Below are 9,898 nucleotides of genomic sequence, written 5' to 3' on the forward strand. Positions count from 1 at the left end.
GGGAAAGCAAATTGGTCCAAGCACAATGGAAATCAATATGGAGTTTCCTCAAAAAATTTAAAATAGGTTTACCATACAATCCAGCAATTCCACTTCTGGATTTAAACCCAAAGGAAATGAAAACAGGAGTTCAGCGACGTATCTGCACTCCCATGTTTATCATAGCATTATTCACAATCACCAAGATATGGAAACAACCCAAATAGCCATCAGTGGGTGAATGGATAAAAAAGATGTGATACATATACACAGTGGAATATTATACAGCCATGAGGAAGAAGTATATCTGACAGGATATGCCACAACATAGATGGGCTTTGAGCAACTACGCAAAGTCAAACAGAGAAAGATAAGTGTAAAGATATCACTTTTATGTGGAATCAAAAAAAGTTAAACCTGTAAAAGTTAGTAAAATGGTGCTTACCAGGGGCTGGTGGATGGGGTGGATAAGAGTGATGGTGTTTAAAGACACAAACTTATAATGAATGGTAAATAAGTCTTAGAGACCTAATGCACACGTAATGAATGTATACAATGATATTGTGCTGTGATTATGTAATATGATAAATATCACTACACTGGCAATCATATTATAATATACAAATGTATCAAAATAACATGCTATGCACCTTAAACCAATACAAGGTTACATGTCAAATTTATTCAAGTAAAAATATAAGTGTATGGTGGAAGGGATAGATGAAAAAAGAATGACAAAATATTGATCATTATTAAAGCTGAATGATGAGTATTATTATTTCTTCTTTTGCATACATTTGAAATTTTTTTCCCTAATAAAAAGCTTTAAAAGAAAAAGCTCCAGAGGGAAGAAATTTTAGTCTATTTTTGTCAGTGCTGCATCCTGAGTACCTAGAACCTAGTACTTGGCACATAATACAAATTCAACAAATATTTGTTGATAAAATGGGCCTGGTTCTTTAAGATTTCAGTCACAGAAAAGATAACTATCATATCCAAGGAGCTGAGAAATCACAGAAGTTGTCTTTGTATCACATGCATGCACACACTCTAAAATGGGAAGCATTCATACATCACTAAAGCTCTATCAAGTTGTCTTTCCAGCAGCTGCTTACAAAACCAATACAGTTTCATCTCTGTTCACTGTAAACTATCAGCTGCTTAATAGCATCTTGATTAGGGGTTGAAAGACTGTCAGACCCACTGGAGCATCCTCCCCCTCCCCCACCCTGTGGGGGGTAGAGAGCAGTTTGCACCTTGTCAACAACGGATCAAATGACTCACCTAACAAAGAGAACCATTGACAGACCAATTAGCTGGGAGAAAGTCTCCTTTGTGACAAAAACAGCATTGATAATAAGATGGGTTTTGACATTCCTCATCTAATCATATTTGCAACAGCAGGGAACAGTTAAGACAAAAATAAATGTGAATTGTGTTTTTAGATTCACATAGGGTTCAACCCAAGAAGAGTAAGTTACAGTCCATCCTTTTAAGGCCCATCAAAATATCCCATGCAATATCTTCATCATCATCAAAATAATCACAACCATAAGCCCTGAATGACACTTAGCAAGGCAACCAAATTGCATATTAACCCATCAATCAGGAATAAACTGAATACCTCCTTCCTAAAGGAAAGTATGGAGTCTACCACAGTATAAGATTTGCTCCTTGTTTTCTAGGATAGGAGGAAGAGTGTTGAAGCTGTCATCATATGCAAACTGAGCTGGAGCCCCCAGAACCTTCTCTCCCCAGCTCAGTAACCCTAGAAAATCACTTAACTTCTCTGGGCCTTAGTTTGTTCCTTTGTAAAATGAGACAAAAAATACCTGCCTCCCACTGTCGTCATGAGTACAAAGCCTAACTCAAAGTGGGCTAGCTGGAGGAAAACAATCACATGTGGTCATGAGACATGAACATGAGAAAAGAACACCAACAACGTGCCAAAGAAGCAGTGTCTAGGGATTTCCCAAGAGGGAGCACACATTGCAGGATGGGGTGATCAGGAAAGGCTTCGAGGAAAAGATATATTCTGAGTTAAGTGGGGAGGATAACGAGCTCCAGTTACATGAATGAGGGGCCAGCATTTACTGAGGGCTTAGTATGTGCTGTGCATTGTTCGAAGCACTTTCATGAATTATTTTACTTCTGAAGAAGAAATATCATTTTAGTTTCACCTTCCAGTTGGAGAAATAGGCATAAGGTAGTTAGGCAACTTGCTCAGGATCACTCAGTAAATAGCAGAACCTGGATGTGAACCCAGGCAGTCTAGTTCAGGAGATTAAACTCTTAACCACAATGCTTTGCAAGAGAAAGGCTTGGAGGCAGAAAAGCTAAATGTGTGTTTGGAGGACAGCAAAGGGCCTAAGTGGTGCAGAGTCCGTAGCATGAATTGGTAGAAGATGAGCTGGAAAGGGAGGTTGAGAATAGATCAGGAATGGCCTTGAATGTCACAGTAAGAGGCTAAGAGACATTTATGAGGATGAGGAAAAGCCACCATGGAATCTGTCAGCACTGTCCAAAATAGAAACTCCTGCCTGACCCTTATGCCCCATATCTGTTACACTCTCTTAATAAAAAGCCTAAAACAAAAGCATACTAAAAATTCAAGCATTTTGAAGTGAAACTCAGCAACTAAAAACAAAGTTGCCTTGAAAGTGTTAGCCTTTATCAATTCAATTTAACTAGTTCTTTTAAATAGCAAATTATTTTTATAAATGATTTCTCCACAGACAGCTTAATTTAACTTGGTGTAAGTATGCACAGTAATGACCTGCATTCAAAATGAAGTGGAGACAAGTTATACAGATGTCCCTGGGGGATGGAAATCTATTGTTTCTGCCTTTCCCATCACACCCCATTAACCACTTTGCAGCATAACAATAACACCTACATATCATCATTTTAACCATTTGGTTGTTATATAATAATGTAATAACATAATAATCTTTTGGGTATATGTGCATTGCACAAAAGCATATTCCCAGTGAAGAAACAGCCACTCAGCTTCCTGGGGTGCTGTCCATCCATCAAGGTGCTGATGGTCTCGCTACCCACCCTATTGTGCTCCTTTTCTTGGCACCGTGGTTTCCGTTTCTCCAGCCTCATCCAAGCCCTAACTCAGTCTTCAAAGCAGGGAGTCTCTCAAGGTTCAGCTTGTCAAGTGAGGCACCACACACCTACCAAGGAGCTGCATTTTCACTAACTTAGGGGCACTGTTGCTAGTAACAAGAGCCTAGCATCTTTGTAAGCAATGGTCAGTGACATCATGGTCCATTTTGTGTCTCTATTGCAGAGGCCAGTGGCCACGCTCAGGTCTCAGCTGCATCTAAGATTAGCTGCCCTTACGCACACCCACACAGTCTTGAGCGTCTGCCATCCAAAGAGGCTCAAGAAAAGAGGTGTGGCCTTGGAGGGGAGCTTCTGGTCCTCATTTGTCAAGCACTTACTAAATAATTCTTGGTGCCAGTAAATACTATTAGATATCACCCTGTCCTTGGTGACTTTCTAACATAACTGAGAGGAGAAACATTAAATCTCAAAAAAATTGGAAGCAAGATAGAATCCCAGACTTTGAAGCCAGACATATAAGGTTTGCCTGGAACTGAAAGGGTTTCTAGGGTGTGAGTACTTTCAATTTTAAAACCAGAACAGTGCCAGGGATACCAGAACAAGTTGGTCACCCTACAGAAAAACTAAAGTTCAAGTTTAATTAGCTTTGGGACCTTGAACACACAAAATAACTTCTCAAAAACTCAGCCTCGGGGCGCCTGGGTGGCGCAGTCGGTTAAGCGTCCGACTTCAGCCAGGTCACGATCTCGCGGTCCGTGAGTTCGAGCCCCGCGTCGGGCTCTGGGCTGATGGCTCGGAGCCTGGAGCCTGTTTCCGATTCTGTGTCTCCCTCTCTCTCTGCCCCTCCCCCGTTCATGCTCTGTCTCTCTCTGTCCCAAAAATAAATTAAAAAAAACGTTGAAAAAAAAAAAAAGAAAAAAAAAAAACTCAGCCTCCTCATTTATAAAATTGGTATCATAGTAGGACCTACTTTATCACATATTTCTTGTATGAATTCAATGAGCTATTGTATGAAAAGAACTAAGCACAGTGCCTGATGCTGAATAATTGCTCAATAAGTGTTAATACTGTATATGTAATCGATAATTATAAGATAGCATATAATGAAAGGCTGCATTAGGTATTTTAGGAACTAAAAAATCAGATAAGGAAGAATTGGATCATTAAGAAAAGTTCCAGAGTGGTAGGGTTGACACATAAAATATAGGCTTCCCAATTAAATTTGAATTTCAGATAACAATTTTTTAGTAGAAGTATGTACCAAATTATTTTTTTTAATTATTGTTTATCTGAAGTTCAAATTTAGCTGGTTATCTGGGTATGTGCTTAAAATGGTGAGAGACAAGAGAAAAACACCAGGCAGAGAGATAAACATGAGTAGCAGTGGACCCAAGACAAGAGCAATGCATGGGATGTTCTTATGAATGTTTAGAGATGCTTCATAGAAAGAATGAACGAGACTTTGTGAAGGAAAAGAATGGATCCAAGGTTTTGACCCCAGGTCATTATGAGAGGGACTCTATAGTTAAGGAGATCTAGTATGTGGCTGTCAGGCAGGTGGCTTGAATTCAGGTGATCAGGGTAGAGGTGGGAGTGGGAGTGGAAAGAGTTGGATTCAGAGAGGTTTTATGAAGGAAGGTAATGTCTGTGGAGGAGGTAGTGACTAGAGTTCTAAATATGGATGTGTCCTTTCACCATGAAAACTTCCTTGAATCCCTGCAGTGTCATTATTGGTGACCTGAATAAGCAATTACGTATAACACTAGAGAGGTCTCATGAGGTAAGTTAACTCAGACCAAGAAAAAAAAAAAAAATAGGGCATTTAATGCCCTGTGTGCTCTTCTCTTTGTGGTAAGAAGAGATTAAAGCTTTGGAATTCATACAATTCCCTCATTGCTTTCCTCCCTCCTAAGAGATGCCACAGAGTTCTCCTGCCCCCCAGTAATGACAGAGTTCTTCAAAGAGACTGAGTTCAACGCAGCCAGCCAGCAAGGGGCCTGGGAAACTCAAAGAAACCTCCCTTGGCATCTGTATCACTATTTTTGACCTCTCAAGTAGGTTGCTTTTTTCCTGATTACGTATGTGAAATTCTACTGTTGGGGCAAATGAAAAACCTGCAACCCCATTTGGTAGTTTTTCCCCAGAAAGGCAGTGCTTCTCTTTAGAAACACTTCCTGGCATACGCCTGTCATTCTGATTCAAAGAAGCAAATGGTTCAGAATATCTGCCTTGAGGTATATGTGAAACCAAAAACCAATGGTCCTAAAAGAACCAGACCCAAAGGATCTGTTTAGAGACTCCCTCTGAGCACTTTATCAAGTTCTGATTACTCACACCGACATTCTTCAAAGTCATCTCCCACCTCTGCCCAATGTGATAAAACCTACCCCTTCACTCCCACCTCCCCATCCTATACATGCCATTCTTCTGCTTAGACTTTGCCTGCAATCTACCTCCTCCTATCCAAATCCAAGTACCCTTCCAGACCCTTCCTATATCTCACCTCTTCCATGGGAAGCTAGCTCTCTAATTTCTCCCTTTCACTAAAAAAGGACACATTTTAAAATCCAATTATATGCTGTTTTGTATATTAGTCACTCATGTGAAAACACTGGGGCACCCAGGTGGCTCAGTCAATTGAGCATCTAACTCTTGATTTCGGCTCAGGTCATGATCTCGAGGTTTATGAGTTCGAGCCCTACATCGTGCTCTGAGCTGACAGTGTGGAGCCTGCTTGGGATTCTCTCTCTCTCCCTCTCTCTGTCCCTCCCCCACTCTTGCTCTCTCAAAATAAAGAATAAACTTTAAAAATAAAATTGAATTAAAATATTTAATTTAATATCTTTCTCCAGATCCTGAGTTCCTTCCTCTCTTTCAAAAGACAGAAGCAAGCAAAGAAATAAAAGGCAAAGAAGACATTTAAAATGTGGACCAATTGGGGCACCTGGGTGGCTCAGTCGATTGAGCATCTGACTTCGGCTGAGGTCATGATCTCATGGCTCTTGGGTTCAAGCCCTGCGTCAGGCTCTGTGCTGACAGCTCAGAGCCTGGAACCTGCTTCAGATTCTGTGTCTCCTCTCTCTCTGCCCCATCCCTGCTTGTGCGCGCTCTCTCTCTCTCTCTCTCTCTCTCTCTCTCTCTCTCTCTCCCTCTCTCTCAAAATAAATAAACATTTTTTAAAAAGTTTAATGTGGACCAATATACAAAAGTCGATTGTTTTTCTGTATACCAGCAATGAACAATGGGAATTTTAAATTAGAAGCAACTCTATAAACAGTATAAAAAAGAGAAAGAGAGAGAGAGAGATGCTTAGGTATAAATCTAACAAAATATGTACAAGATCTATATGAGGAAAACTAGAAAACTTGCATGAAAGAAATCAAAGAACGTCTAAATAAATAGAAAGCTATTCCATGTTCATGGAAAAGAAGGCTCAAGATAATTAAGTCAGTTCTTCCCAACTTGATTCATGCATCCAATTCAATTCCAATCAAAATCCCAGTGTATTATTTTGTGGATATTGAGAAACTGATTCTAAAGTCTATATGGAAAAGTAAAAGGCCCAGAATGACCAACACAATGTTGAAGAAGAACAAAGTCAAATGGCTGACCAGACTTAAAGACTTAGGATAAAACTACGGTATTGAAGGACAGTGTGGTATTGGCAAAAGAAAAGACAATTATATCAGCAGGATAGAATACAGAGCAAAATATACCCACACAAATACAACCACTCTTTCACAAAGGAGCAAAGAGAATTCAATGGAAAAAGAATAGTGTTTTCCATAAATGGTGCTGGAACAACTGGACATTCACATACAGAAAAATGAATCTAGACACAGAACTTACATGTATCACAAAAACTAACTCAAAATGGGTCACAGATATAAATGCCAAATGCAAAATTATAAAACTTAGAAAACAACATAGGAGAAAATCTAGGTAACCTTGCATTTGGTAATGACTTTTTAGATACAACACCAAATACAAGTTGGACTTCATTAGAACTTAAAACTTCAGGGGCACCTGGGTGGCGCAGTCGGTTGGGCGTCCAACTTCAGCCAGGTCACGATCTCGTGGTCCGGGAGTTCGAGCCCCGCGTCAGGCTCTGGGCTGATGGCTCAGAGCCTGGAGCCTGTTTCCGATTCTGTGTCTCCCTCTCTCTCTGCCCCTCCCCCGTTCATGCTCTGTCTCTCTCTGTCCCAAAAATAAATAAACGTTGAAAAAAATTTAAAAAAAAAAAAAACACTTCTGCTCTGCAGAAGAAGTTAAAAGAATGAAAACACAGCCATAGACTCGGAGAAAATCTTTGCAAAACTACGTATCTGATGAATAACTTGTATCCCAGATATACAATTCCTAAAATTCAATAGTAAGAAAACAGTACAACTTAGGCTCATGATCTGAACAGACCTCACCAAAGAAGATGGCAAGGAAGCATATGAAAAGATGCTCAATATCATATGCTATCAGGGAAATGAAAATTAAAACAACGAGATACCACTACAATTCTACCAGAATGGCTAAAATCCTAAACACTGACAATACGAAATTCTGGCAAGAATGTGGAGCAAAAGGAACTCTCATTCATTGCTGGTGGGAATGAAAATTGGTACAGCCGCTTTGAAAGACAGTTGGGCAGTTTCTTACAAAGCTAAGTACTGTATAGTCTTACCTTATGATGCAGCAATCTCACCCCTAGATATTTACCCAGTTGGAAAATTTGTGTCCAAAACCTTGCACATAAATGTTTACAGCAAAGTTATTCATAATTACCAAAAATTGGAAATAACCAACACGTCCTTCAGTAAGGGAATGGACAAACAAATTGTGGTACATCTATACGATGGAATATTGAAAGTGGTAAAAAGAAATGAGTTATCAAGTCATGAAAAGACTTCAAGGACCCTTAAATATATATTGTCCAGTCTGAAAGAAGCCAGTCTGAAAAGGCTACAGTAAAAAGATCTGAAAGAAGCCAGTCTGAAAAGGCTACAGTAAAAAGATCAGTGGTTGCCAGGGGCTGGGGAGGGAAGAAGGGAAGGATTAATAGGTAGAGCACAAAGGATTTTTAAGGGCGGTGAAACCATTCTGTACCATGCTGTAATGGGGGATATATGACTTTACGCATCTGTCAAAACCCATAGAATATACAACACAAAGAGTAAACCATCATGTAAATTACGGACTTCAATTAAGAGTCATGTATCAATATTGGCTCATCAATCGTAAAAAAAGCAAAAAAGGAGTGGATTGTGAAGCATTTTTAATACTCCATTCAGGTTTTTAGCACTGAACAGACTTTTGACTTCTGGTGTTATTATATAGGAAAGGATACAGTTCTGTAAAATATGTCTAAATTGCCTCACAGCACATGTCCAACTACTTCAACCCATGTTAACTTGTTTAAAATAACAGTATACTTTGTTTAGGATGCTCACCTTTGCCTTTGCAGAAATGAAGTTTCATCGGAGGCGTTGGTGGGCGTGAGATTCATTTTATAGTGAAACTTACCCGAACATGACACTATTCTTTCAATGTCACCCAGAAAAAAATTTTTTCAATATCTCATGGGTCTTCCTCAGCAAGAGCACAAATTGTTTAGAGTGTTGGTTGGGAGTCTATGAAAATAGGCGTTTTCATAATGGGCTCCCTTGGGCCCATAAGCAGATTCCAATTACAGAAAGCCAGGGTGGTGGTGGCCAGCTTAGACTTGACTCCCTGTGGTGGAGTCCTCCTTTGAGTGCAACAGCCTGCTTTTCAACAGACAGCAAATACATAATAATGACATTGCCTGTGGTGCTATGGATACCAGATTTAAAGGGCCAGAAACCATAGTTAGGACTTTTAAGCTACCTCTTAGGCTGCTGGAAGCAATAGTGGAAGAAGAAAAATGGCTTCCAGAAGAAAAATGGCTTCCAGAAGAAAAATGGCCCGAAATAGGGCCTGGTCCTTCGTGTCATGGCAAGGAAGAAGCCTAGAAGCTGAGGAGACTCTCGCAAAGGGAAGCTGAGGAATCATTGCCTGGACTTACTTCTCCCTCCTCCAAGTCTCGGCCAGTGCATCTCTAGGGCTGGAGCACTAGGGATCCGTCTCCCAGAGTACTGGCAAGGGTGCAGAAGTGTGTAGAGTGGGGCACCTGGGAGACTCTGTAGGTTAAGCGTCCGACTTTGGCTCAGGTCATGACCTCATGGTTCACAAGTTTGAGCCTCTCATTGGCTCTCTGCTGTCAGCACAGAGCCTGCTTCAGATCCTCTGTCCCCTCCTCTCTCTGCCTCTCCCCAGCTTGCTCTCTCTCTCTCTCTCTCTCTCTCTCTCTCTCTCTCTCAAATAAATAAACATTAAAAAAAAAAAGAAGAAGAAGTGTGTAGAGTGGATCTGGAGGAGGAAAACAGAAGGGATCCAGCATTACCTGCAATTTCCTATCTTCCCCCTTTTGGTCATAGGGTTATAACCTAGACTCCAAAAAAAGTTGTGTTTTGTTTTTTGTTTTTTGTTTTTTCCACCAACAAGTGTTGGTTCTGTCTCTGATATAAAGAGAACATACTGAACAGAGCTTTGAATGGATTTTGTCATGATTTCTGATGATAAGACATTGTACTGACCTTTTGGGCTGCAGCAACAGATGAAGTAATAACTTGGAGAAGCAGCCTATAGCTTCCGTGGTCTATTCTTGAGATTTTGCTGACACCTGGCTGCCTATAATTATTGGAACCAGTACCGATTTCACAGTCACTGACTCAAGTGTGCAAAAATGTAATTTTCTCTATTCTTCTATAATTGAGTGTAATTTCTGCCTTAAGCCTCCATTCTGCCTCAAAGCAGAGAAAATTTAATCTAGTCA

The 9,898-nt window shown here is 40.2% G+C and overlaps 1 protein-coding gene across 5 annotated transcripts in view; it reads right to left on the reverse strand.

Moving 5' to 3' along the window:
* The window catches only part of CLIP4 (CAP-Gly domain containing linker protein family member 4), an 81,556-nt gene extending 72,750 nt beyond the window's left edge, over positions 1-8,806 (reverse strand). For 2 of the 5 annotated variants that reach the window (XM_045054737.1, XM_045054736.1), the window contains exon 1: positions 8,496-8,806. Coding sequence is in view for 1 of the 5 variants with exons in the window: in XM_045054735.1 (XP_044910670.1) it covers positions 8,496-8,523 (28 nt within the window). In the remaining 4 variants the exon portion in view is untranslated. The remainder of the gene's footprint in view (positions 1-8,495) is intronic. The other 3 variants (XM_045054735.1, XM_006930385.5, XM_023251983.2) reach the window with 2 other exon arrangements.
* Between the last annotated feature and the right edge of the window lie 1,092 nt (positions 8,807-9,898).

This window comes from Felis catus, chromosome A3 (genome assembly GCF_018350175.1).
Source record: "Felis catus isolate Fca126 chromosome A3, F.catus_Fca126_mat1.0, whole genome shotgun sequence".
Taxonomy (NCBI): Eukaryota; Metazoa; Chordata; class Mammalia; order Carnivora; family Felidae; genus Felis; species Felis catus.